Source organism: Chlamydotis macqueenii, chromosome 4, assembly GCF_036417535.1.
Source record: "Chlamydotis macqueenii isolate bChlMac1 chromosome 4, bChlMac1.mat, whole genome shotgun sequence".
NCBI lineage: Eukaryota > Metazoa > Chordata > Aves > Otidiformes > Otididae > Chlamydotis > Chlamydotis macqueenii.
The window spans coordinates 33,298,194-33,324,715 of NC_141559.1; the positions used below are offsets into that span (position 1 = coordinate 33,298,194).

General features: G+C 41.1%; 1 protein-coding gene across 5 annotated transcripts in view; it reads left to right on the forward strand.

Annotated features, from left to right (window-relative positions):
* Nucleotides 1-251: 251 nt before the first annotated feature.
* Nucleotides 252-26,522, forward strand: part of FAM13A (family with sequence similarity 13 member A) — a 132,397-nt gene continuing 106,126 nt past the window's right edge. For all 5 annotated transcript variants that reach the window (XM_086746543.1, XM_086746544.1, XM_086746546.1 and 2 more), the window contains exons 1-5: nucleotides 252-337; nucleotides 3,011-3,200; nucleotides 6,079-6,288; nucleotides 15,644-15,824; nucleotides 26,350-26,509. In XM_086746543.1, the coding sequence (XP_086602669.1) occupies nucleotides 311-337; nucleotides 3,011-3,200; nucleotides 6,079-6,288; nucleotides 15,644-15,824; nucleotides 26,350-26,509 (768 nt within the window). In that variant the 5' untranslated portion in view covers nucleotides 252-310. The remainder of the gene's footprint in view (nucleotides 338-3,010; nucleotides 3,201-6,078; nucleotides 6,289-15,643; nucleotides 15,825-26,349; nucleotides 26,510-26,522) is intronic.

A 26,522-nucleotide genomic window follows, 5' to 3' on the forward strand; every position in this document is an offset into this window, starting at 1 on the left:
CCCGGCACCAGGCGGCAGCCGCCGGCTTCCTGGCCTGGGGTCGCGGGGATGCCGCGGCGCCTGCCCCTCGCCCGCCATGACCCGGGGAGCTTTCGAGAGGGAGAACCCTCCCCGCCGACCCCCCGGCGGCGGCTCCCGCGGGAGGGGCAGGGGCAGGGGCAGGCCCTGCTCCCCCCGTAAGCTGCGGGGGCGGGCCGACGGGGCGGGCGGCACCCTGGGAGCGGGCCTCCCGCCTTGAGGGGCTCGCCGGGCCCGGCGCAGGCGGGGAATCCAGGGCGGGCTGCAGGAGCTGGCCCAGCCGCCGGCCGGCATGGGGGCCGGGGCGCTGGCCATACGTGTGAGTAGGGGCTGGGCGGCCAGGCCGGGGACGGGGGCGGCGGTGGCGGCGCTGCCGGGGGAGCGGCTGCGGAGCGCGGTCGGGCCGGGGGGAGCGGGGGGCGGCTGGCTCCGTCCCGCCCGCCCTCCGCCGGGGTCCCTCGCGGGGCGGGGAGGGGAAGAGAGGCCGGCCTGGGCCTGGTGCCTTCTCCTTGCCCCGAGGGCTCTCCTTCTCCCCTCTCGGCAGCCGCCGCTCCTTTGAGAAAGGCGAAGATGAATAAAGGCGATTCCAGGCTTTTTAAAAAAATGTATTTATTGATTTTCAAGCCATTGAGCAACTGAGCTGCACCGTGCGCTGTGTTAAAGCTGTTGGATGAGCTGAAAAAGTGTGTCCCTGTGGTGTATAAATAACTTTTCTCATCTCCAGTCGTGTTGTCTGGGCCGCACTTCGCAGCGGAATCATGCAGAGATGATTGAGTTGCTTTTTCCAGTCTTGGTGATTAGTAGCAGTTACATTAATATTTGGATAACTTGTCCCTGTGTAAAATCACATCCATGTATAAGGTCACACAACATTGAACTCTTTGTTTCAGACCTGTCTCGAGGGGGTGATTTGATTTTGGTTAGAGGTATGTTTTGGATAACTGCGTAATTTTTTGTTCCTAGTTAGCACATCCTCTCCAGATCCTGCAACAAGTTCAAAAATTTCCTCTTCTCTTCCTGTGGACATGGGAGATTGCGTAGTTCTCTTGTAAATTTAAATCCTGAGTGTCCCCAGGTAAATCCAGCTCCATGACTCAGGTTTTTGAACACTGAAGTGGAAACAGGCTGGAAACCTGTAACTGAGCAAGCTTATGAAGCTAATTGGAGGCCTTAATTGGAAAAGCTCTCTGAGCATCACAGCTGCTCAGAAACTGCTCAAAGGATTTTCACTGTCTTCTGAATTTAACCCAAGCTACATCATTTTTGCCTTGGCATGTGTCTGCCTGGAGTGAAAATCATATATTATTCATTTAATCCTGGATGGGAACATCTCTTTTAAAAAGAGAGGTGATATTTTAGTAAGTCAGTCAAATTTTAGTTCAAACACTGAGGCCTGTGTTGTTTGTTGTAAATATTTCTAAGGTGGTCACAATAATGCTGGTTTTATTTATATATTGCAATTCTGTTTCACAAATAATAAAACATGTTTATGACATTTATACAAGCAACATCATTCGTAAAGATCAGATAAGATTTGCATAGGACCTGGGACTATAGAACACACATGTGCTCCAAAAGCTATGCTTAGAGGGAAAAACACAGCAGAGTGAGTGAAGTGAACTGCCAGATCATTTTATATCTGAAAGGACAGTCACACTTAATAGCAGAACTGATGCAGATGTTCATGTTGCTTACAGAAGAAATGAAGAGATTTCAAGGGTTTGTTTAAAATAAAAAAAAAGATATGCCTTGCTGAAATTTGTGCTAACATAGTTAAGCATCAAGACCTAGGCAAGAGTCTGAGCACTTCTTTGTGTTACTGTACAATATTCTCTGTGTGTGAGGTTTCTACTACCTGTTTGTTAATAAAACACACTAGGAATATGTTCATTTTTAAGTATCACACTAGTGGTGGACTTCTTAAACTGATTGAATTCCAAGGTAGCAGTGGCCCATACTTCCTGCAGTGTGATATCAGAAACATGAGGAAATTGATCAATAGAAAAACTTACTTTTTACTTTTTCCTTTTTTTTTTTTTTTTTTGGACTGAGTGAGGTTTGCTGAGTTGTACCCTGCCTGTCTATATTAGTGAAATAATGCTTAGGTGTGTATGGAAATCACAACTGTGGTAGGTGATGTTGCTGCTCTGCCTTGAGCTGTCTTTGCAAACCTGCAGCATCATGTACTGATTTAGATTTCTGCCTATTACTGATCCTAGAAATTAATCTTATATTATGTTATTCCTTTGGGTTTTATTGGCTATGCACTCATGTTTTCTCTGTCACTGCAACTCAAAATCTGTGAGAATTTTGTGCCTCCAGAGGAACCTATGGGATGTATGTAATTAAGGGTTTATTGTGGAGTGGTCTTTCTACCCCCTTTATTGTGTGTGATTAGATTACATAGTCCCTTTCTAGCTTTAAAACCCCAGTAATTAAACTTCAGACTTGGCAGATGCTAAACATAACATAAACTCTTTCATAAGTGTCCGTCTCACCTGGCAGCGGCCAAAATGAATCCCTAGGGAACAGCATCTGGAAGAAGGGTGCAGTGAACCTTCCCCAGAGTGTTCTCTCAGACTCTGGCAGGCATCTTGGAGACAACCTGAACTAACGGCAGTGTATTGGGATTTTTTGTGTTTGTGTTTGTCTAGTTGCTTTTGTAGCCTGGCTGAACTGTATGAGTTACAAAAGCAATCTCCTGGGAGTCCCAATTACTTGTTACTCCAGTAACAAGCTTGCATGCAAAAGTGTATCTTTCTCCCTTATCTTAACAACAGACTACTTACACTCTTCCTGTTAGTTACTCTTCTAGTTTGTTCATTTATATTTTCCCACTTCACAGAGATTTTCCTGTAGGTTAAAAGGAAGTAAGACCAAAACTTATTCTGGAGTATAAAAGCCAGTTTTTATGGATGTGCTTATGTTGTAACTATGCAACCTTCTGCAGCAAATGTGACTAATGCACTTTTTTTTCCTCTGCTCCTTTAAGCAAAGCAAATCAGCTGTGAGATTGAAGGAGGACATGAAAAAGATAGCCGCGCTTCCACTGAACAAGCAAAGGGACGCAACCTGTCCCAGGGTGTTTGGTGTGAGTCTTCTGGAGCTCCAGAAGCAGGGACTGAGCAAGAACGGCATCCCAATGGTTGTGTGGAATATAGTCGAGTACCTCACCCAGCACGGTAAGCTTCATGGAGTCACTTGCTTAGTAGCACTCATTATATAACACTCTTCAAAGGGAGGGATCCGTCTTTTTTGTGGTTCAGGGACTGAATAAGGTTGTGGCACTAACCACATGCAAATAATATTACTATATGTGGTTTGCTTCTTTTCCTTTCTGCCTTGATGCTGAACTAACTTTTTAATAGTATGTTTATAAAGGTAAACTATGGTGTTGTGAAGCGGTGCACTCTTATAAATAAGCTGTTCAGTTCATAAATGGAATGCATTTCATTTGTAAAGGTTTGTGTCATTTTCTAGCTGCAAAACGTTTGTCTTTAACGCTTTCTGACAGTAAGAAGATCTGAATATCTATACAGAGATATTCACATGCACATACACACCCATCAGAGTGCACTACTGAATAGGAATACATGTTCTTAGAGGTTTTCAGATGGATTCCAATTATTGTTAATCCCTCAGAGAAGCAGGTATCCAATTCTTAGCTTCTCTTTGCATTCATTTAATAGGACTTTAGTTCCTGTTGTTGAAATACATCTCTTTGCAGAAATCTAGAGCGCTATTGGTGCACAGGTGTATCCTGTGGCAGTTGTTCAGCAATGGAAAAGATTTTGTGGAGGTAATTTCGTCTTGTAAGAAGCTGCATCTGTTTTTACCCTAAGGTTTTTCTTTTAGCTACTGAGTCATGATAATCAATTGCAGAGCCCTAGATTCCATGTCTGTGTCTTGATAGACCCTTAGAAGCTGATAGATGCAAACATGGTCTGGAATTCGCTCGGATTAAGGTACAGTGCAAATTTAAAATATGATCCTACCTTTACACAGCAACATCTTGCTTGATCTATTTTGACTTACCTTAAAGTGGTTTGCTAGAACACTGAAAAAGAAAGGATAGAAAAAGTGAGTGCATCATTTAGGTTTAATTAAAACCAGAAGCTGACAAACACTCTTGACTGCAAGTAGTGGGCTATGCTTCGTGTTCCATAAAAAGATCTGAATCCCACTCAACTGTTTCCCAAATATGAACTAAACAAGCCAAATCCTCCACTCTGCAGCAAGATTAGCTAGGATTCTGAATGCCAAGGGGATTATCCAGCCCCGATAAAGATATAATCCATTCTCTTTCTTAAAAGTGCAAGCAAGATCTCGAAGATGCCCTATTACATGGGAAGTTTTTTTAAATGGGTGTCCTGTACCTGTCTAATGTTTGTTTTTTGAATTAATGATAATGTTAACTGTGAAGACACTTTTAACAGAGGCCTAGGTATCAATTCAAACTATTTGGAGGCAGAATGTTCCGTGAATCAAGGTTACTGTTTGTTCAGTATTGTCTTAACAACTACTATTCTGCAAAGATGCTGTTCAGAGAGACCCTGAAATTATTTGGCTTTAACATCTTCTAACTTGTGAGAAACTAACTGTTGGGCATCTACGTCCTTGAACTAAGTTTGGATTAAGCTGCCTATTTTCAAATTTGTAGGTGAAGCCAAATTTTCCTATGCTGAATTTAGTAGTATCTGATTACTGTTACCAGTATGTTCTAGCCTGTCTTTATTTCCATAAATGACTGAGGAAGAGCAAAGGAAGTTTTATCCGTGTGGGTACTGGGTCCTTTGCTTACTGAGTGCTGCAGAAATGAAAATCGTTATTGAGCTGTGGCGCTTGCTGCTGCCCCCAAGATGGCAGTACAGCATGTCACATAAGAATGTGTTTTCTTGTGAAAACAGGATCTGTACGCAGTATCTTATATTAGTCAAGTAAAATGCTTGAGTGTTTGTCCTTTTTTTTTTTTTTTTTTTTTTTTTTTTGCTTACTAGATCACTTTGTCTTCTGGTCCAATGAAAGAGATTATTTTTCTCTACAAACTCTGCTTGCTGCATCAGTATTGATTTCTTGGACAGAAGCATTCTGTCAGACTGCTGTTTAGTGATGTCTGCTCTGAACTGATGAAAACCATATATATTTTGGTCATTTCAGTGTTATGCTTCTGAAGAAGAATAAGCAGTTTTATAGACACAGTATTAGAAAACAGAATTTTTGTAGTGAAAGTGTTCTAGAGAAAAAATAATTTACTGAATTCAGCTTTAGGCACTTTACTAAAGGTTTTGAATCTCAGTATATGCCTAGGAAGTGATGGTTGATACAGTATGATTCATCTGGTTTTCTCCACGGAAACCTCCTTCTTTCTGCATCGCCTTCCCTGGATGTGGGCTGTCTGGCCTGAAGTGATCGATACCTTTTCTTTTTCATTGTGAAATACTTCAGGCTTTGTGATGTCCACAACACACATTTGCTCACTAAGATTTTCTCCTATACTAAAGTGTCGGTGCTCATTATGGAGTTAGTGTGTTCATTACGGAGTTACCGCTGCAATCAGCCTGTATTTGGATGTTTTTGCTTTGTGATGGTCACAGGTAAGAAACTGTTACCCTAAACTGTGAAGCTGGAAGTAGTTTTGTGTGTGAATTTGGCACACTCAAGTCCCGCTCAAGGTAACAGGCTACTTGCAAAAATGAAGCAACAGGACTGTTTCGTAGAATTTAGATCCTTTTAGATCCATACACCAATGCAAAATGCAGCTGTCTCAATTGATTTCTGCGTGGTGTGAGGTTACAGCAGTGGCACCGAGTTTTGTGGATTCTGAAAGAGTATCCCAGGCCTCAAGATGTGTTCATTAGGGTTTGTTAATTATCATAATCCAACTACTTGACTAGAGGGCGTTTCTGGGGGGAAGATACTTTGGTTTTTTTTAAACTGTGTTGTACTAGCTGCCCTCCGTTGTATGACTACAAGTGTACTATTCACACTAGAATATCTGTTTCATCATATCACTGGGATGTCTTCGTTCAGATCAATCTCATATGCAATATATAATTACAGGTATGACGCAGGAAGGCCTCTTCAGGGTAAACGGCAGCATGAAAATGGTAGAACAGTTGCGTCTGCAATACGAGCGTGGAGAAGAGGTGGAACTTGTTAAAGATGGTGATGTGTACTCAGCAGCCAGTCTGTTGAAATTATTTTTGAGAGAGTTGCCAGATGGGGTTATCACCTCTGCCTTACATCCCAGGTTCATTCAGCTTTACCAGGGTAAGTGAGAGAGAAAAATCTCCGTCCTTCAATGCGCTTTCTTTCTGGATAATTGGTTATGCAGCGAGCATAACAAATACTCTCAGTTTCTCAGTTTACATACTTTATTCTGCATTTCCTTTGACCTTGGCTCTCACCTGCTTCCAGAGTGGTCACAGTTACAAGAGACAGAAAATTTTCTTATGTGTTTGGTAAAGTGCGGACTATTTATGATTTTCTAATCCAGTTAAATCTGAATATAAATTGAAATGATCAGCTGGTTTCTTTGAGCAAGCTTATAGACAATAGCTGCAGTCTCTTTAGGACATGAATTTGCTTCTGTTTTGCTAGGGTGATTTCTGGCAATTTCCTTCTAATGGACTTCAAAAAGTCATAAGAAGTTCATCTTCTAATCAAATTGAATATCCGCTGGGCCTAGAGCATTCATTGTCTAAGTTTCTGCTTCTCACTAAGTAATGCGATTGCCTATCAAGAAATGAGTCAGTTTGCAAGTAACAGCAGACTTTAACTTTTATTCCCCATCATGGCACACTACCTAGAGGACTTCTTTTTTCTTTCTTTTTTTTTTCCCTCGGCTTCAAGTAGTGGATCAACCATAAGAAAGAACATCATTTCTGCTTTAGAAAGTTGAAACTTGCACAATGGTCTGTCAAATGATTTCTCAATCTAATTCATCTGTATCAGACCGTCCATGTTGTTATTATGTGGAATAGGTGGTGGTTGGCCCTATTCCTTGACCGTATGGGTCAGTGGCAGTTCTTTTCTCTTGCTGCAGGCGGTCGATGCCTCTTCTTGCTGTCTTCCTAAGAAGCTGCAAAGTGAGTGAGTATGTGTTACTAGAGATGTGCTCTTTACAGTAAAGCAGGCAAAAGTGGCGCATGATGCAGAGGAGGAACGTGCACTCTGGTGTGCATCCCTAGTGGAAGACAGTGCAAAGTTACCGCACTCTTGTCCTGAGGTCTCCCTTGCACTGTTCTTGCCTGCAGTGAAGATGAAGTTTAGCCATTGCCTGGAGGAGGGACAACACGACTGTATCTTTTGTTTCTTCCCTGTTTGGGGCTATACAGACTGCTGAGGGTGCACTGGAGAAGAGCTCTGTGCCTTCCCTCGTGTGCAGGCATTTCAGCTGTAATCAGGTTGTATGTGGGCTGTGTAAAATACTGTCCTTGTTTAGTGAAGTTGTCTAAGGCCCAAGGATAGGGTTCAGGAAGTGTTGTGTAGGAAGGTGCCCTTGTTTTAGAAAGTCCCTTTTTTCTGGTCATAGCTGTGCTTTCTTCTGAGTCTTTTAGATTTTACCAGTTCTGACTCATGAGCTGTATTTAACTGTGTTCTTTCTCATAAATCACTGTTTAAGTGGAAATTTTATTTTAAGTCGCACCTTCGCTGTTCTACATCACTGTCCCCACAAAGGTCACATCGGTGTATTGCACCAGGAACTACTGATGTACTTTGAGAACAGTGCTGTTCGTGGAAAGTTTCATTCATTCCTGCTTCCCACAGGAAATGCAAAATCCCCCCAGTACTTTCTATGGAAATGAGATAGATATCCTTACTTAGCACATTTACCCACCAAGCTTCCTTGTTTCAACAAAAGTTACCGGTGTAGTTTACGAAGCCAGTTCTCCAGAAGTCACTCCAACTGTGACATGTCTTTGTAGCCAAGTTTGCCTGTACTGCACAATAAGCTGCCGTTATAGTCCCATTATAATTTTGATTATGAAAAAAAAAAAATTTGAAAAATGCCAGATTGGCTGTTAGGCAAGGGGAATGCCTAAAAGTAAAAGTAAAGTTTGAGGAAAACGGAGGGTTTTTTCATGCCCTAGAAAATAACAGCATAAATGAGTTGCCATGAAAGGCATCAGGTTCAGATTAGCTTAAATGGTAGATGGGCCTCTGTTTACAGTTAAATGATCAACCAGCTGTGTAGGATTGGAGGAGTTATCTGTTCACTTATCAAAGTATGTGCAAGGGTATTGGTTGCAAAATGGTACCAAGAAAGTGCATGCCTGGGTGTTCTTTTTGTAAACTGTGAAGAAAGTAGGTCATGTTGTTTCTGAGCCAAAAGGTTATTAAAAAATAACTTTGAATCTGGAGCCACTTCGCTGCATGTGTACGGTGAAGGCAATTACAAGCTCTGTTACAACCTCTGTATTCCCTCCTGTTGAAGCTTTGCATGGGAAATGTTGCTTTAGGATTGTGTTAAGAGTTCCTTTGGAATATTTTCAGGGATTGGTATCAGCGTTTTTTTAAAGCCACCTGAGATCTTGGCCTGAAAATAACACACAATTACTTTACTTCCTGTAAAAATTGTTAGGGAGTGATTCCTCTAGTTAAAAATGGCTGGGCTAAAAATTACAGATTTTACCTGTAGCTGTAACCCTTTTTAATTCGGGGTATAGTCTTTGTAACCAAACCGAACAGTAAATAAACTGCCCTTTTATAGCTCTTCCTAACCCACTGGTAGTTCGCGAAGTCCATGCAGCTGGCTTGGCATGCTGACTGCTGCCTGCACAATGTCGTGTGAAATGGAGCTGTGCACGCTGCCCCGAAATCCTGAGGCATCACTGTTTATATAAATATTTAGCGTAACACCAAGACTATGCAGTTCCAGAAAACATCACATAGTGTATCCCAAAGGCCATTTGGTGTGTCCTGACATTCTCTCTCTGCCCTTGGAGAAGGGCAGCGGCAGTGCAAGCTGAGAAGGGCCTCCCTCTGTAAATGATGTTGATGGGAGATGTGTGTAGCAAGTGCAGGCCAGGGACATGCCGATAATGATCTTTGTGTTGGCTGGTCTCCTCAGAGCACCTGACAAAATATGAAGGCTGCTCCTTGCAGGGAGTCCTGGGGTAAAAAATGTCCTTCACGATCTCTTTTGTGACTGAGGCTTCACTGCAGAGCAGAGCTATGCCTGGCTGTGCAAAATAGGCCGTGCTTACAGAGTGGTGAAAGTTTATTTCAGCAATATCAGCTGGAAGAAATCAGCAGCTCCCATACAGCAATCCCTGCTTGAACTTGTTTATTCCTTCTGGCTTTTCATTCCTTATCTTTTATATCATGGTCACTGACTATTAAGACATTTGTACATACTAGGAGTTGTATGCACAGCTCTTATCCCCTTTCACAGGTCACTTCCTGTCAGCAAGGCAGATTGCTATTGTACTTTTCCTTTTTAGTATACACAAAGCTTTTCCCCTATGTTAATTTCTTTTTGGTGGTGGTTGTTGCATTCCCTCTTCCAGTGGGGATACAGTGAAATGCAGGCTCCTGTCTTCCTTTGGTACTCAGTTTCATTAAGTTGAATACTGTTTGATCACTCTGGCTTCTTGACATTGCTCCATCCTAGAGAATTTATATTTTTCACTGGGCAGCAGCTAGATGTGTGTTCTATCTTACATACCTCCTCCTGCTCACAGCCTGCCGCGGCTGGCAGGGTCTTGTCTGGTGCCCATGAACAGCCCTGCTGGTTTGAGGGAGACGGATGGCAGGTGGTGGAAGGGAAGGAGCAGCTCCCTTCTGGATCAGCAGGTCACTTTAGGGAATGCTTAGTAGCCAGCAGCTGTTTGAGTTACATGAACGAGCAGAACAAAAATATAGGTTGTGTTGAGGGATTTAGGGGTCAAATTTCAGCCTGAACAGTGACTGAAAATTAATAAATGATTGTGAAAATTAATGGATAAGAGCTGACCCTTTAACCACGGTAACTGCAGCCGTGCTGCAAATCTAATTCGCTAGATGTCTTTGGTTCTCCAGGTTCTTGTGGCACGATTTTAACCCTTTCCTTTGGTTTTTATTGTCATTTTGGTGTTATAAGGACTAGTTCCAAACTAGAGGAATAACTTCTGGTTTCCACATGCAGAGGATGGTTGTTATGCAATAAAAACTTTTGGAACTGGATTTCTTATGCAGATGATGACACTCAGCAGAGCTCCAAAAGATGTCAGAATTAAGCATAAATACAGCGCCGCAAAGTGCCATAATGATGCAGAGCACGGGGTCTCAAGTTGAGTTGTGATGACAACCTGCTGATGATGAGGACTTCCAGCATTTCTGCTACTGATGGCAACAAGGCGTGATTTTTTTTGTTTTTCCTCTGGGGCAGGATCGCATCTGAAGCAGATTGCTTCTTGGCAGAGAGGCTAGAGTCCCACTTTCCTTAGATTGTGGAGGTGGAAAGAAATGCTTTGATTCCTCCAACAGCCTGGTGGGTGCAGTGGTACTGCAATGTACAACCTGCTGCCTGTGTGCTGAAGATTAACTTCCCAGGGCACACTGATAGCTACAGACAGATGCAAGCTTTTCTGTCAGCTCTCCAAGCTGGTAGTATGCAAGGCAGCTGAAAGCTATGCAGACATGGTGGCATGACACTGAGTCCTAGACTCTTTTCCTTGCCTCACATCAGAGATAATTAGCTAGGGCATGGCACTATGCTGATACAGTTTCAGTGCTTCCAGGCAGGAGTTGTTTGGGGTCAGACCGTTTGAGACACGAGCAAAGCAATTACACGCACCTGTCTGCAGGCATCCATACCTTTAGTGATATTCAGACAGCATGCTGTGCAGGGGGAAGGAGTAGCATGAAGAGGAATAAATTGGGGAATTAGATCTTAGCATGTCAAAGAAACTCAATATGTTCAGAAATAGGATGAACCATTGGAAAATATGTCCCTCTTGTTCTGATCTGTGGGTGTATGCTGAAATTAAATAAGACTGAAAACACCCTTGCAAATGTGTCTGTGCCTCCTACAATGTTGGGGCTCGTGTTTCTAGTTAATTAACATTTTTAGAGAGACTGCCTGTCCTTTTCGGTTGTCTCCTTGATTCATCCCTCAATAGTGAGTCCCTAGTTCAGCTTTGAGGTGCCACACTGCCCTTGCTGTATTCCTTGACACTCCTTCTGTCACACCGTGTTCTGTGTCTGCTGGATGTGGCTTGAAGGCTGCTGGTTTTCTTCCCTTCCTCAGCTGGGAAACCACCATCTCATCCCTGGTTTCAAGCTGTTTCTGGCTGTTTATCTAGCTAGGCTTCTCTTGCAGACCTCTGCTGGGGTGCCATCTGCTTCTCATGGCTTCTGGCAGGCTCCCAAAATAAAAAGCAAATGCCTTTGACTCTGCCTTGAGAGCACCTTGCCCTTAGCCTACATTCTTCTTTTACTCCTTTCTCCTTCTGTCTGCTGTATTGGGCAAAATTTTCGAAAGAGCTTCATGTGCTGTGCTTGAAAATCACAAACATGTTGGTAGCTGGGCATATCTGGAATTATGACTTGAATATAGGTTCCTGAATTGCCTTTGAAAATCTGTCACTCTGCTGTTTCCGTTATTGACAAGCTCGTTTGTCTCATCTCAGGATGCTGCCGAGGCTGAAGCATATGCTTAGCTTCACGCAACCCTGTTTAGCCTGACTAAGAAAGGCTGTGCTTGGTAGTCTTGACTTCCACGGGACAGCTTGTACCTCACAAAATTAGGCATGTGCATAAGCTTAGGACTTTGGTACACTTAATGCTTGTCTGTATGGTAGGGTAAACAGCTCTGGTGCTCTGATGTTTCTCTGATGGTCAGTACCAGCTGAGTAAACCTTAGTGATTGACTTTGAAGCAAATTGAAAAATTGTCTAGCAGGTGGACAAAAGGAGGAGGAGTGCTTCAAGCAATTGGTTGTGACTCAAGAGCTCTCTATTTTTGCTCTCTGATAAATTAAAAGCTGTTTTATTTGAAGTAATATGGTCATGGATAGCAGAGTTACACTTGTCCTGAAAAGTGTACAAAGTGCGTGGAATACTGTGTATGCTCTCTAAATTCACCACAAATTGTAATAGTAACTTTTAAAAATAAAGCAAAAATCCATGAAATAACTGTCAGCAACAGGAGAATTAAGAAATTAGTTTTGATTTTTGGATTGTATTGGGAGAAAGGTTTGAGTTGCTTCCCTTGATTTTGCGCTGGAAAAGGAGGAGAGAGAGGAAAGCTGTATTTTCTTTCTCCAGTTTCACAAGGACAAGGAATTTCATGGCTCAGTAAATGGGATTTCCTGCCTCGTGTTGTTCAATGTCTCTGTGTCCTTCAATTAGGGTAATTTCTCAAGATCTTATGATCTGATATCTGTCTCTGTTCTTGAAAGTACAGAAATGAACAAAGGCTTGGCTGTGCCCAGCGATAAGCATCTCTGATGTTGATCCACATCACATAATATATCATGGTTAATGAACAGGGACATCCTACCCACCAAATACAACTGATGCCACGAGGCCAATAGCTTTGTTTGTTGTCAGAGTGCAAACCTGTGTTCGGAATGTTTTATGGCGGTTATTAGCATCTTTCTAGTTTGGAAGGGATGGAAAATCCTTCAGTAAATGGAAAAGTACCTGTCAGTCTAAAACCCCAGCAGGAGGCTTAGAGAGGCGATTAGTTCTCAAGGGCATTCCCTAATTAGGTGGTGGGGTGATGGTAGTGGAAGAGCTGCGTTTTTTTTTTTTCTGAGAAATGGCTTTGGCTTTCCTTATCATAACTGCAAGCAATTTATAGTGGAAAACACTATGTGCTAGGTGTTTTGTTATCTAAAAAGAAGTATGTTAGGAGGTGAATTTTATTGTTCTGGCTATGTGGAAATGAGTTGTGTTTTGTTTTTCTTTAAGCTTCATAAAAAGATAATTAGTAATCAAGTCAGAGACTGTCCATTCCACTTTGATCCGTGCAAATACAAATCCAGTTAAATGCCTTACTGTTTTTCCATTTAATACAGATACACCCTGAAATTTTGCTGCAGAAATAAAAATAACAAATCAGACTTCTTACTGTTACCAAGCTGATTCATAGTAGCAAAGTCATGATCGTTTTTATTCTGTATAGCTCTAAAAAACTTTTGAAAGAAATACCTGCGATAAATAAGCAAATAAGATTTTTTGCTCATCTGCTTCATGCATATTTGATATTTGCCTTTTCTGAAGGAGCTAATTTCTTAGCTGTAGAAGAAAAGGATATAATTAATCAGTTGGTTGAAATGTTTGGTCCTGTAATTTGTCTGGCATTTTAAACTTTGGCCTACTGTCATAAAATAATTCACTTTAAGTCTGTGGTACCAAAACAGATACGTAAAAATGAATTCTCCATGCATATAAAACTTAAAAATACTTCCCTTGCCATGTACTGTATTATGCATGTCATGTAATGCAGGAAACCTAAGCTTGGAAGCGGATGAAATCCCATAAGTTCAACTGTATGAAGTGACAAGTACGTACATACAAAACTAATCTGTTTCCCAAACTATACGCTGGATAAATCCTGTTTATTAGCCACAAAAATGTCTGATTGTAAAACAGAAATCATATTGCGACTTAATGGTTGAGTTCTCAGGAGTCACTTTCAGATATTTTTGTACAGACTGCTAATATGCACAGCTAACCACTTTTCAAAGCACTCTACCCCTGACATACTGTGCAATCCAGCCCTGCAGTATCTCTGGGAAGTGAAAAGTAAAAATGAAGATGAAACATCTGAAGCGTTTTTACATACCTTACACTATGTTCAAAGATTTTCATTTTTCCCTCGCCTTTCCCTTTGCATTTTTTCCTCACAAAAATGTTGGAGAAATGTAAAATGTTCTTTGTTCCAGCAACACAAGGCATGAGGTGTTTTCCTGCCAGTCTTCTCTGCGTGCTGGTAGCAGGGCGTACAGTACAGCAGAGGCAGCAACCAGTTGCTGAACTGTTTCAGAGGCAGCCTGTTTAATTACGTCTTCCTGACTAAAAACAAGTCTTGAAGGCTGAGCAAGGTTTGGTTTTGATTGAACACTGGCTGAATCTCCTTGCTAAGGATCGTAACGTCCTCTGAACGAAAAAATACCTTCTTACCCTAAGCATGGGAAGGATGTCTGTATCCCCATGGTAAGCCAGCAGCTACTCTGGGACAAGGCGATCTGTTCCAGAGAACACAGGTCAGCAGTTAGAGCGAGCTCACTTTGGCTTTGTGGAATAAAGACATCTTTCCACCCACTAGAACTGTTTTTAAACCTTACAGTTTATCTCTAAGGAAGAAGCAATTACCCAACAACAGTCTTACAGCATTAATAACATCAACCTCTAAGGCTGATAAATAAAGAAAAAAAAAGTACTAGAAATGCACAGCTGCCCTCATGTTCATGGACATGCTTATAGATTGGTGAGGAAAACCTTTAGGGCCTGAGATCATGTCTGAAAAAGCTGTTGCACAAACACCCAAGAACTCTACATATGTGAGAGTTTCAGTGAAATTTCCTTTTGCTGGAGAGTAGAAATTAATATTTCCAAGCGTTAAGGCATCCTGTTTTACCTCATAAAGGGAAGGAAATACTGAATTGTTTTCAAAACTTTGCTTTTATTAAGATGTAAACCCAAGATTTTGGTCGGAACAAATAACTTTTTAGAAAGTGTTTTTGGGGTGAAGGAGGGGAGCAAAGAATTTTTCAGGTTTTGAATTCAATTCCAGGAGCAGAACACAATTAAGCAGAAGCTGTGTGCGATGCCAAGCTTGTGTTCACCGTCTGGGTCTGTATAAACACAGCATCTGTGAGATTGATGCAATTTTTGCTTTCAAAAAAAAAACCAAACAAAAACCTACATGAAAGAAAATTTACATTAGTTATACTTTGATATTACTTAGCTCAGTATAGGAAACTTTCATCTATACTTAAATTCTAGAAGATTGTGCAGTATAACAAGGCTATTCTCTAACAATCAGGCAAGTTTTGGCTCGTTATGGAGTGTAACACTGCTCTGAGCAGCCATAAGTTCCATAAGCAGAACTCCTCACATAAGGCTTAGTACAGAGTTGTCACTTTGACAAAATTGAGCTTTTCGTAAGGTGTGCCCACAGAAAGTGCTGTAGTACTGTCATTCTAACAACACCTGCATTTCAGCAGACTCCCTGTTTTGCTGTTCTTGCTTTCTTCTTTTTGAAGGTTTTTGTGGGAGAGGAAACTAAAACAGAATATGAGACAGAGTTTAGGAAGTAGAGATAACATCCAGAAGAAGCATGGAAGCAGGAGGTCTGGTAGAGCTGGAGTTAAAGAAGATACAGCTCTGTACTGGGTGGGAATAAATATGCTCCAATGCTGCTAGCTATGACCACTGTGATTCTGTTCAGGAAAAGAGTTACAATGTAAAGGTAAGCATGAAACAGTCCCAGTGGTGGCTAAGGTGAAGCTCAGGAGAAAGGTGCAGCTTCCCGGATGAAAATTAAGGGATTTGGAGGATTCTGCATCCCTGAACAGAAATAAGACTAAATTTTAGATCCCACTGCTTGCTCACCTGTGTAAGTAAATCGGCAGCAATGTAGAATAACAAAAAGAAATGCATATGTTTTTTCTTCTCTTTTTTTTCTCTAGACACAAGAAATGACATGCAGAAGGAAAGTAAGTTGAAAGAACTCCTTAAAGAGCTGCCTGATGCTCATTACTGCCTGCTGAAGTATCTGTGCCAGTTCCTGATAAAGGTTGCTGAACATCATGTAGAGAACAGGATGAACCTTTGCAATCTTGCCACTGTATTTGGACCAAACTGCTTTCAGTAAGTTGAGTTTTTCACTTTTCCCCATGTGTTGACGGAGAATGTAATGGAACAGATGGCCAGAAATGTAGCTCAGAACCCTAATTTGTCAGGATGATCAAACAGAGGCAATGACTGGGGCTCTGTGATAAATTTTAGTGCTAAAGTTATTTTTGAGCTGAATTGTTCTCCCATCTCCTCTTGCTATTTTGCTAAACAGTTGGTCAGTTTTCTATTGCTGCATCGACAGCAGGAGTATAAAAATGAAAGGCCTTCAGACTGTATAAGTGCAAGGAGACTTGTGCTCATAGAGCTTTCTGCCTTTGCCAGCAGATAACGTGGATGGTCTCTGCAGAAGGCTTTGAGAGAGGATGCCTGGGGGAAAAGGACTCCTGTGCAGCACCCAGATGCTGTATAATTTCTGGAGATGGATACTGCATACTATATGCAGATTTGGCCTTGTGATCTGTCTGTCCTTAAGATGCCGATGATTCTGGGCTCTTTATCTTTCTAGTACATTTGGAAACTGGTCTCAAGGTTCCGCTGGCCCCTTGAGACTTTTTACTGGCCTCACTAGTTTCACTAGTTTCTTTCCTTAGGCCCAGTTCCTTGGTGCTTGTGGTGAACACAACATGTTGTACATGCTAGTGAAGCTTGCTGCAGTAGCAAGAAGAGTTATTTCCAGGTGTGAGAACACAGTTGAGTATGAATATTTCTGTTGAGTCACTGCTGTGATGCAGTGCACCATTAGCATCTTCACCCCAATCTTGTCTGTAATACACCCACTGACTGGCATCCGAGATGTAAGATATGGGAGGCATGCAAGGAGTTTAGTTCAGTCATCAGTCTTGAAAGATGTGTGATGTCAGCGAAAAGAGACAAGTGAGTTCCTTGTAGCAAATGTCGGATTTGTATTGATCCTTTTAAAATTTCACTCTGGAATAATACTGAATTGCCTAATGAGACTTTGATTAGATTAATTGCCTGATGAGACTATCTCCTTAGGCTTCCTTAGGAGGCTATCTCCTTAGGTGAGTAGAAAGAAGCAGACCTCTTTAAACAGAGAAAACAGAAATTCCTTCTAATTTATTGAACCAGTTCCACATACCTAGGCTAGATACAGCCTGCTCTCTTTTTAAAGGAGCATATCTTTTTCCATTAATTAGGGTGAAAACACACAGAGCTGAGGCATTTAAATCAAAGCTTGTCCTTGTGACTGTACTGCTGCAAGATGTTGCTTATGGATGATGAAGGTGAATATGCCAGGATTAAAGCATTTGCTGTGTTAGTACAAAAAAGATAAAGCGTATTTTGAGAAGAATTGTCTTCCTCTCCAAAAAAAAAGAAAACTCAAAAGACAGTAGTATGTGCAGGAACACAAGAATACGAGAGTTAGTAGAAGCACAATACTGCAAATTTCTGACTAGGAAAAGTAAAAGGATATTTAAATATTACATTTGTATGGGCAGTTTGAGAATTTCTGTCTAAATGTATTAGTAAAGTTTAGAACAAACAAAATAAATTAGAAGAATATGAGTCCAAAAACTAAATCTCTATGACTCAAACTCCCAAGTGGCTATTAGAATAATTTTTAGTTTACTCATCCCTTTGTTCAGGAAAGTTTAAAAATTGACTCTGCATACTTTTTGATGTAGAATGCAGAGTTGCTGTTTGGCATTGCAATTGGTATTCCTAAGATTAAAACAAAGCTTACTTCTTAAAAGCTGCGTAGTTGTTGCCTCAATTGATCTCTGCTCTTGAGATGGCATGGAAAAAATGAAATAATTTTTGTAAGGTATAGGGCCTACATATAAGAGGGGCAGAATCACATCATTCCATTGCAGAAGACTGAGAAAGGCAGAGTTCACTTGAGATGAAAACACAAGGGCTCTCGTGGCTGTATATGAATGCAGCCAGCCCTGCAGTTGTGGCATGCATTGAAATAAATACTCATGTAGCAAAGGAGGCACTGAAAACAAGGCTTGACACTTAACAAATGACTAATGTATTTTTTAGAAGACCAAAATATGTCAGAATTATGGATGTAGATTTTTATTTAAACTAAGTTTCACCATCTGGTAATTCAGCTGTGTGTTTCATCAGGTCTTGATCTTTTCAAGGTAGTTCAGGATTGTTGTCCAGACACAAAGATTCTGAGGGTTCAAATACCCTTTTTTTCCTGTGTTAATGGATGCAATCTTAAATTGCTGTAACTGTGACCATCTCTATCAACGTAGATTTAATAGGAGGAGGAAAGAACTTGCAGCACTGAACTTCAGGCATCAGGCTTAGCCAGCTGCTTGGACAAGCAGCCAAAAAGAAATGCAATTCAGAGCTCTGGAGTAAGGTTGTCTGAAGCCTGCTTGGCAAGGGCTGTCTTACTGCTGGCTAGAGGCAGCCCCTAGAGAGACTAGCTGCAGAAATTAAGTATCAGCAGGTGGTTGAACTGAACACTTTCTCACTTTGCATTGTCTGTTCAGAGGAGTGCATGGGGAGTTTCTCTGTGACAAGGAAAGAAGGCTTAGCATCCAGCTTAGCATCCAGCTTGTCAGCGGTTACACTGCTGAAGCAGGAAGATCTGAGATTTTTCTGTCAGAAATTTACACTGGTGTCTAAAATCAGCATCAGTCTATGTAGCGTCAGAGAAGATAAAGCCCATCTGCTGATAGTGAAGAATGGCTTTCTACAAGGTACTTTTAGTGACATTTTAGCTATTTAAACATATTATCTCCTACTTCATAACTGCAGCTGTTTAACAATTGAATAAATCTCACTGTTGGGCCACTTTCCAGACATTTAGACTTCACTTTAATTCTCTTCATCTCATTCTATTTTTCTACTCATGTTCTCAATAATTTATCTCATCTCTTAAACTTTCAACCTTTATTACTTTTATCTTGGCCACTGCTTCCCCTGCTTCTTTACTTGCTGTTTGACAAACTGCACTAGTGCTTTTCTAATTAAAGGTTATCTTGTGCTTTCTTTATTTCTGATTAATAGAAGGGGGAGGAAAATGACTGTTTGCATTCCTTGTAATGAAGTGTGATGTAAAATACAGGAAAATGTAAACACCAAGGTCGAACAGCTCAAAAAAGGAAAATATGATGGTTTGAGATTTAGTGCACTGTTTTCTTACAGCTTGGATTGTTCAGATTTATTGTGATGGGAGCCAAAGGTCAAGTATACAGAGAAATACAGCCCTTGAGGAACAACGAGCTTGAAGGTATAGGAACATAAATAGTTATCTTTTCTGTCACTGTGCTAATTTGTGTGGAGTATTAACACTTGCAGCGTGGTTACTCTTGGAGAAAGTTATTGTCCATTGACCTGAATTTCAGCTCCTGTAGCCTTAGTTATGGCTGCTCTGTGTCTCCACTTGGCTCTCACAGCTTGTGCTGAAGAGGAAAGAAAGGACCAGCTGGGTTTTCTCTGCTCTCTTGGAGCTGGGTATCAGAGGAGCTGCTGCACTCATCCTGTCCTTTGGTTGGGATGGTAAGAGATGTGAGGTCTACCAGTTACAGAGTAAGCAGAGGATCCATTTGCACCCTTTTTTTTGCAGCTTTTTCTCAAAGAATGATTTGTGTGTGTGGCCTCCATTGTTCAAGCCCTCACTAACCTGACTGTTTCGTTCCAACAGAGATTAAGAATATTGTGTTGCTCCATCCCCCCAAAAGTGGCTGGCAAATGCAGGTATCCAGTTAAAATGCTAGAGTTAGATGCAGTTATTTCTGTATGATGACTACGTAACAGAAGTTACCTGAAGGATTGCACAAGAAAGCATTGGGTATGGAGAAAAGGTAGATTGTCTTTAGGTATGAAGAAAATGTAGATTGTAGGGTAGCTGTAGGTATTTCAGAGATTCAGAAAGATTTCCAAAGTGTTGCTGAAATTGTAAGAATTAAAATGTGATGTAAAGTTCTGCATCAATGTCTTAACTTGGTTTCTAGCATCTTTGGAGCCTATGCAAAATGGGTATATGAAGCTGAAGTGAAAGCAGAGAGGCTGAACTACAACTCCTCAGTGAATAATACCGGCCTTTGAAACATTATGTGAATGGACTTTGTTTTCAGGCAGTGCAGTCCCAAACCTGCATCAGTCTTTAAAACAAATGTGAGTCTGGGATTGGGGTCAAAGTGAGTACTGAAAATTGTTGTTTTAACATTCATTATTGCAAACTGGAGCATGCAACATAACCTTTCTTATAGGGCTTGTATAGATTTTAAATACTGCATTTGTCAGCAGGGTAAAGGAGTTGTTTTTCACGGGAATTCAGTATGCTACACCCTACGATGCAGATTTAAAACATCAGGCATAATATAGAAAGCCCATAAATGTTCTCATCCGTAATCATATTAAATACCCATGAGTACTTGCCTCCTCTTTGGGAAGTGCATAGAGGACTATATTGCCGAGCCTTTCAATGACATATTTTTATATTTTCTTCTGTTTCTTTTCTGTTGAGTACACAACTTTGTCATCTGGAGTCCATTGAATGGCTTACGTGTGAAATAAATTGAAGACTGGTAAAGATGCATTGCTGTCTTCATAAGTGGAGGGATGTTCTGGCCAAAGTCCATCTCAAGTCTTCCATACTCCTAGTGAACACCCACCCCTTACAGTTTCAGTTGAGAAAGTTTCCCTTTTGTGATCTGTCCAGTGCCAGGTGTTATGATATTTCCTGTTACATCTCTTGAATGAAGTAGTGATTATTTCAATAGGAAATGCTCTGTGGTTTGGTTTTGGTTTTGGGTTTTATTATTATTATGACTGTTTATGTAAACCTTTTGGTATATACCTTTGTTGAAAAACTCCATGAAAATAAGTTACTGCTCTGGGTTGAAAATATTCTTTCTTCTGATCTTGATTGAGGATTGGCAATAAAGCATACACCCAAAATGTAAGTGGAAGAGCAATTTAACGGGAAAAAAACTACAATGATAGAATATCTTGAGTTCTAAGAGACCCATGAGGATCATCGAGTCCAACTGCTGTATCTGCAGAGGACAACCTAAAAGTTAAACCATTTATCTGAGAACGTCCAAATGCTTCTTGAACATCAGCAGGCTTGGGGCCATGACCACTTCCCTGGAAAGCTTGTTCCAGTGCTTGGCCACCCTCTTAGTGAAGAGTTTTTCCTAATATGTGCAAAAGAAAGTGGTGTCTGAACTAAACAATACAGCTCAGATACAATCACAGGGAGCATTTTTGAAGAGCCTCTATTTAGAAATGTTTGGAGATGGAAGCGATGTACATTCTGAGTGGATACTGGGCTGTGGATTTCCCTTTGTCTGCCTTTGTGTAAGCTGCACTTTCAAAGCTGCCTGCTATCACTGCAATTTCCTGATGAAAAATGGAGCTTTTGCTGTAGGAGAAGATTTTGCTTGTAAATGAAGCCGGTCAGTAAAGTCTTTGCAGCAACATCACTCTAACTCCTTTGCATTACCTACATTACGTGCATTATGCATCTACTGCAAGTAATGTAGACAGAGATGGAATTACAGAGTTGATTTAGACTCCTAAATCTAACATTACAGAAAATAATCTAGAACAGATTTTAAAAGGTAGGCAGTTAGATGCCTCATGCAATTCTCCAGTTTCTCAGAAGCTAAGGCACTTCTGTAAAATCTCAGTAGTATCTTAGGTCCTTGTGTTTGGTCCAAACTGGTGATGCAGAGCATGTAAATGATGCACACACTGAGATGAACACCTGCCTCAGCTTAGTATTGCTGTGTCTTTAGCTACTTAGTAGCCTCTGATCTTGCAGCAGAGTCTGCAGACACAAATATGTGTCTGTTTTCAGTTGCACCAGTTTGTGGTCCAGTGTGTTAAGACAAATCACTTTGATCAGCTGAATTACAGGGCTGAGTTGTGGCCATGAGGTCACATCTATTACAGACATAGTAACGTCTGTCTAGAGGGACAAAGCAGACTCCCTGAAGTTGTAACCTCTTAAGATGACTGCAGCTGTGTTCTCAAAATCTTCAGTCATGCTTGCTAGGGCTGGAGAAACAAAACACCAATGTAGTGTTCCTTGTTCTCAGAGTCCCCTAATTTCTTGCAGGATCCCCTACAAGAATGGTAAGGTGACTTTGTGGTGCTCCTTTACAAAAGATACTGTACAAACAGCAAAAGTAGCAGTCAGAGAAGACAGAGCGTATAGCCCTCAGTGGTTTGTAAATTAGGATCACGATGCTGTCATTCCATGCAAGCTACTTCTGCAAAGCCACTTAAGGAAATGGTAATGTGCATTCACCCTGTCTGCATCTCAGACAGGGTGGGGTCAAACACCATCAGGAATTCGTAATGAGACGCACTGTTTCACATGGAAATCGCTGGTTCTCAGTTGTGACAGGGAGCTGTCAGCAGTTGTTGCCTGGGGAAATCAGTTCAGTGATCTCAGTACAGCTCATTACAAGCAGATGACTAAATCCCATGTTCTTCTGGACCTTGAAGCAAGTTTCTCTGGTGTGGTCAATGGCGACAGAGCCTTGTAGCGCTGCCTGCCTTATGCTGGATGGAGTCACATTTGGATGCGTTAACTGCACCACACTCTCAGTAGAGTCTGGAGATTCACCCTCTTATAAGCCCACTCTGCATTTAGCCTGTAACAGCTTGTTTATTAGGGACCCTGAGGTAAATTCATTGAACTAACGCATGAAAGGTCGGTAATTCATTCACAGTGAGTTAATGACCTCAGTTCAGTTCTGAGTAAGAGCTGTGACACAGGGCTTTGATGTGGTTTAACTCATTTGAGACTGGCTTTCTTGAACATCCCCATGGAAGCAGACACACTCTTAGCTTAAAGTGGTCTGGAAGAATCAAAAGAACAAGTGAGCACTGGACTGCATGGACATGAGTGGCATGGAGCTGTGGTGGGTGGGGCACTGTGCAGAAGTGTGAAATACTGCTGGGTGTTATATTTTGAAGTGAAAGGCTAATAACTTAATCCTATTCCCAAGTAATGTTTTAACTTTGAGAGCTACTGCTTTTCCTGCTTTAAAATGGCTTCACCAATATTTTCAGTCCAATATCTTGTAAAACTTGCGGTACTAAAGCGCCTTTGCCCTCCATCCTGCTTGACTGAGTCAGTACTGTTAATGCTGGTGCATGTCATTTAGACAAAGCACATTTTTTCCAAATACTTAATGTGGAGATGCTGTGCTTTGTGCATGGATCACTCTGAGCATCTCTCTGGGAAGGGCAGGGTGTCTGAGGAATCTAAGAGGGGACACTAGAGAATTTGCTTCTGTCACTGCCTATGCTATGTATCTGTTCACGGCTTTGCAAGCCACTGTGAGAACTCAGTGGGAGTTTTCCAGCTCAAATCTCTAAGGTAGACCTGAACCCATCAACATTTTTTCTTCTAGGAGTGACCACAGAAATTACAGGTTTATGCCTGCCTTCTAGAAAATATGTTTCTGGTAGTGAAACCGATATTCTGCTACTGTTTCTGGTGCTGCTACTGAAGTAGTTCATACATACATGACTATAAGGTGATCAAGTCCAGCCGTTGAGGATTTGGTAACCAGAGTAAGATGTGCATAAGCAACACAGTTTATAGTGCCTAATTAACATGCAAATGATACATAAAGGAACCATAACTATGAACACAGTTTTGCTAAAAAGTTTTAATAAGGTCTTCACAAAAGAAAATGAAAAATCTCCAAGGAGTAGGGTGTGATCGCAGAAGTGGCAGTGGGAGTAGTGTGAGTAATGCTTTCTTATAGGACTGGGTTTTTCTAGTTAGTTGAAGTTAAATTTGTAGATGTTATGACTTTCCAGACTAAGAAAAGCTGAAGTAAGATATTCTTTTTTTACACACATTTTCAGAAAAGTCTAGTCAGACTGGTGGATTATGCAGTGTGGCAACAGATGCGTTTTAACTTGTGTAAATATGCAGGGTGGTGCGTGCTCATAATCTAAACTTATATGTGCTGAGCTGAAGATTTATTGCAAGGAAAAGGTCACCATGGATAGCTCAAAGAGTATCATAGTCCTTGCCATGATGGAGGTCTAATAAGCAATTAAAAAATAAATTAGAAACTTTGTAAAATATGCCTGTTTAAGTGTCAGAGAGATGGCAATGGATCATGTATGTTACACTGCCTTTAAGTAACACAATTCATGCTGCTCTTCTTGGTTACATTCACAGAGTGATTAAAAAAAGAGTAAAGTCATAAGCTTTATCCTTGTGTTCTGCATATGCATATCACAAAGTGTTCTGCATAGGCGTCTCACCATACCCATACAGAATGGTTCAGAGTAAGATGTTAGACTTTTCACAGATTTGATTTATTAAAGTTTAACTGACAAGGTAATATGGGGAAGGGAGGGCAAGAAAGCAGGGAATTGTGCAGAAATTAAATACTGTTTGTGTGCTTTGTGGAAACTTTATAGGCTGGGCTGTTTTTCAACCAGAAAGTATTTTTTGGTGTTAGCTGTTGCCAGTAAGGAGGTGTTGGCTGTAGTTCCCAGCAGATGTGGTTTAGGTCAAGGTTCTGCTCTAAATCTCATTGAAGCTATCTGGAGTCTTTATTTTGACTTGAATTTGCTCTCGTGCATTTTCAGTCCATTTCCTAGGAATGAGGTTCATAGGGGTGCCAGGATTATTTCAGTGGTACTGTGTTTTGGAGAAACACATCAGAAAGGTAACAGTCAAGATTTGCCTGAATTATCAAGCAAGCTCTGCAACATGCTACCTCTGGAGCACATTATTTAGCATGGGAAGAAAGGTTTCCTTAAATCTGGATGGTTGTGTGGGCCTATTTGCATACGTACACTTCCTTTTATTCAGGCCAGTTACTATCTTTTTGTTAATATGTGATTTTTTTTTTTAAGTGAATTGGCCCAAACATACATGCACATTCATTGGTAGAAATTGTCACATTTTTTCTTTATTTAGTTCGAGGCCAGGGTCCACACTAATTAAATCAGTGGATTTATTTAAGGCAGCTGAGACTGACCCATTTTACAGCTGGCAATGTTCTGCAGTGTGAAATAATCCAATTCCTTTAAACTTCAGGTCCTATGACTCTAGCATGTATTGAATGTTGAACTGACAGCAGTAAAGATTCTCCTCTGGAGTTTATAAAGATGCTTTCTGCTGCAGTGGGATCTTCTCCCTGTTGACATGTAGATGTACCGCAGAGAGAATACAGAGAAAGATCAGTAGCCTGCAGCCTCTACAAGAAGGCACTTTTTGGCAAATTTCTGGGGATATCTGCTTTCAGAGCCTTCTTGTTAAAATGCACATCTGGCCCCAGTAAACTGTAGTTACAGTTTTACAGTAGAAAATTATTTGTAAATTTTAATTTGCTGGTTTTAGTAAACAATGTTTTACTTTCAAGTTACATCCCTATAAAATAGCTCAGATGGCATTTGTTTAATTTTTGGAAGTTTGGGTTGTTTTTTCCTCTTGTACAAGCACTAGTTGTCCCCAGCCAAAAAATGCTTGAAACTTTTTTCATTTCTGGTTTGTGCTCCCCTACTTCTTCCCTTTAAATCTTTCCTGTGTTTACTGTACCTCCTGATCTTCAGTCTCTACTGCTTTATAAGATCCTTAGAAAATTCACATCCATGGAACCTCTTTGTGCACTATCGAGAGGAGAGTGTGTCTGCTGGAAATATTGTTCAATGGGAAACCCGGGATAATTGAAGAAGTATTTTAAATCACAGAATGGTTTGGGTTGGAAGGGACCTTTAAAGGTCATCTAGTCCAACCCCCCTGCAAAGGAGCATAGACAGGAATACAATGCTTCTTCCAAATCAGTACCTTGCCTTTTCTTTGGTGTGTGCCTTTAAGGTCTGTGGCAAGCAATTCGTGGCTGCACAGGAGGCTGTTTTAAGAGAGCAAGAAGGTGCTGCTTCTGCAGCCAAGTAATTGGTTTTTCTCCTACAAAGTGGAGGTTGGAATCCTCTTTTTATATGAATCTTTAGTCTATTCTGTAGAGGGCAGCTTCCAATTCCATGTTTTAAAAAGCCCTGTCAGTTATGAGCCTACTTTCAAGAGAAATGGCAACACAAAAATTAGGTTAAGAAATCTGGTGTACAGCATGGTATCACCTGAAGCTGTGAAGATCTTGCTTAACTTTTACCTTTAGTGTTCAGCTGAGCGTGTGAGTTTTCTTGATTTTTTGACTCATCCTTCTTGTATGCCTTTGAGGTCATCACAGACTGCTTTTAGGAGGAATCTGACTCTTCCTGTTAACAGTTCAGAGTATTTAAACGCCTCGTGCTGTCTGTGTTGCAGTCATGAACCCAATTTATAGCAAAGTTGGTGGTATCTAATTTGGTGGTTATCTCAGGTAGATCTCTGCCTAGATTCTGTGGAGTAGATAGTTTGTCCAACGGACGTGGTATTTAATATCAGTAAGAAAAACTGCAAACAAACTGTGACAGTTGTTACCACCATTGACACAATCCTCCTTTCCAAGACAAAGTTTCCTGTGCCTGGAGGCCAGCATGTATCCTCAACAGAGACTCTGTGCAGGAACTTTCGTATGTTGAGTATGTATAACACTCTGCTTTGTATTCTGTCCAATTTTAGCGTGCCCTCTGGATTTGAAGGTATAAAAGAACAGGAGATCTGCAACAAGATAATGACAAAAATGCTGGAAAATTACAATACCTTGTTTGAATTGGAAAGTTTGAAGAAGGATGAAGAAAAGCCTGTGTGTGAAGAGCTAGCAAGAATTATTTTGGTAAAAGTGAGTATCTCTG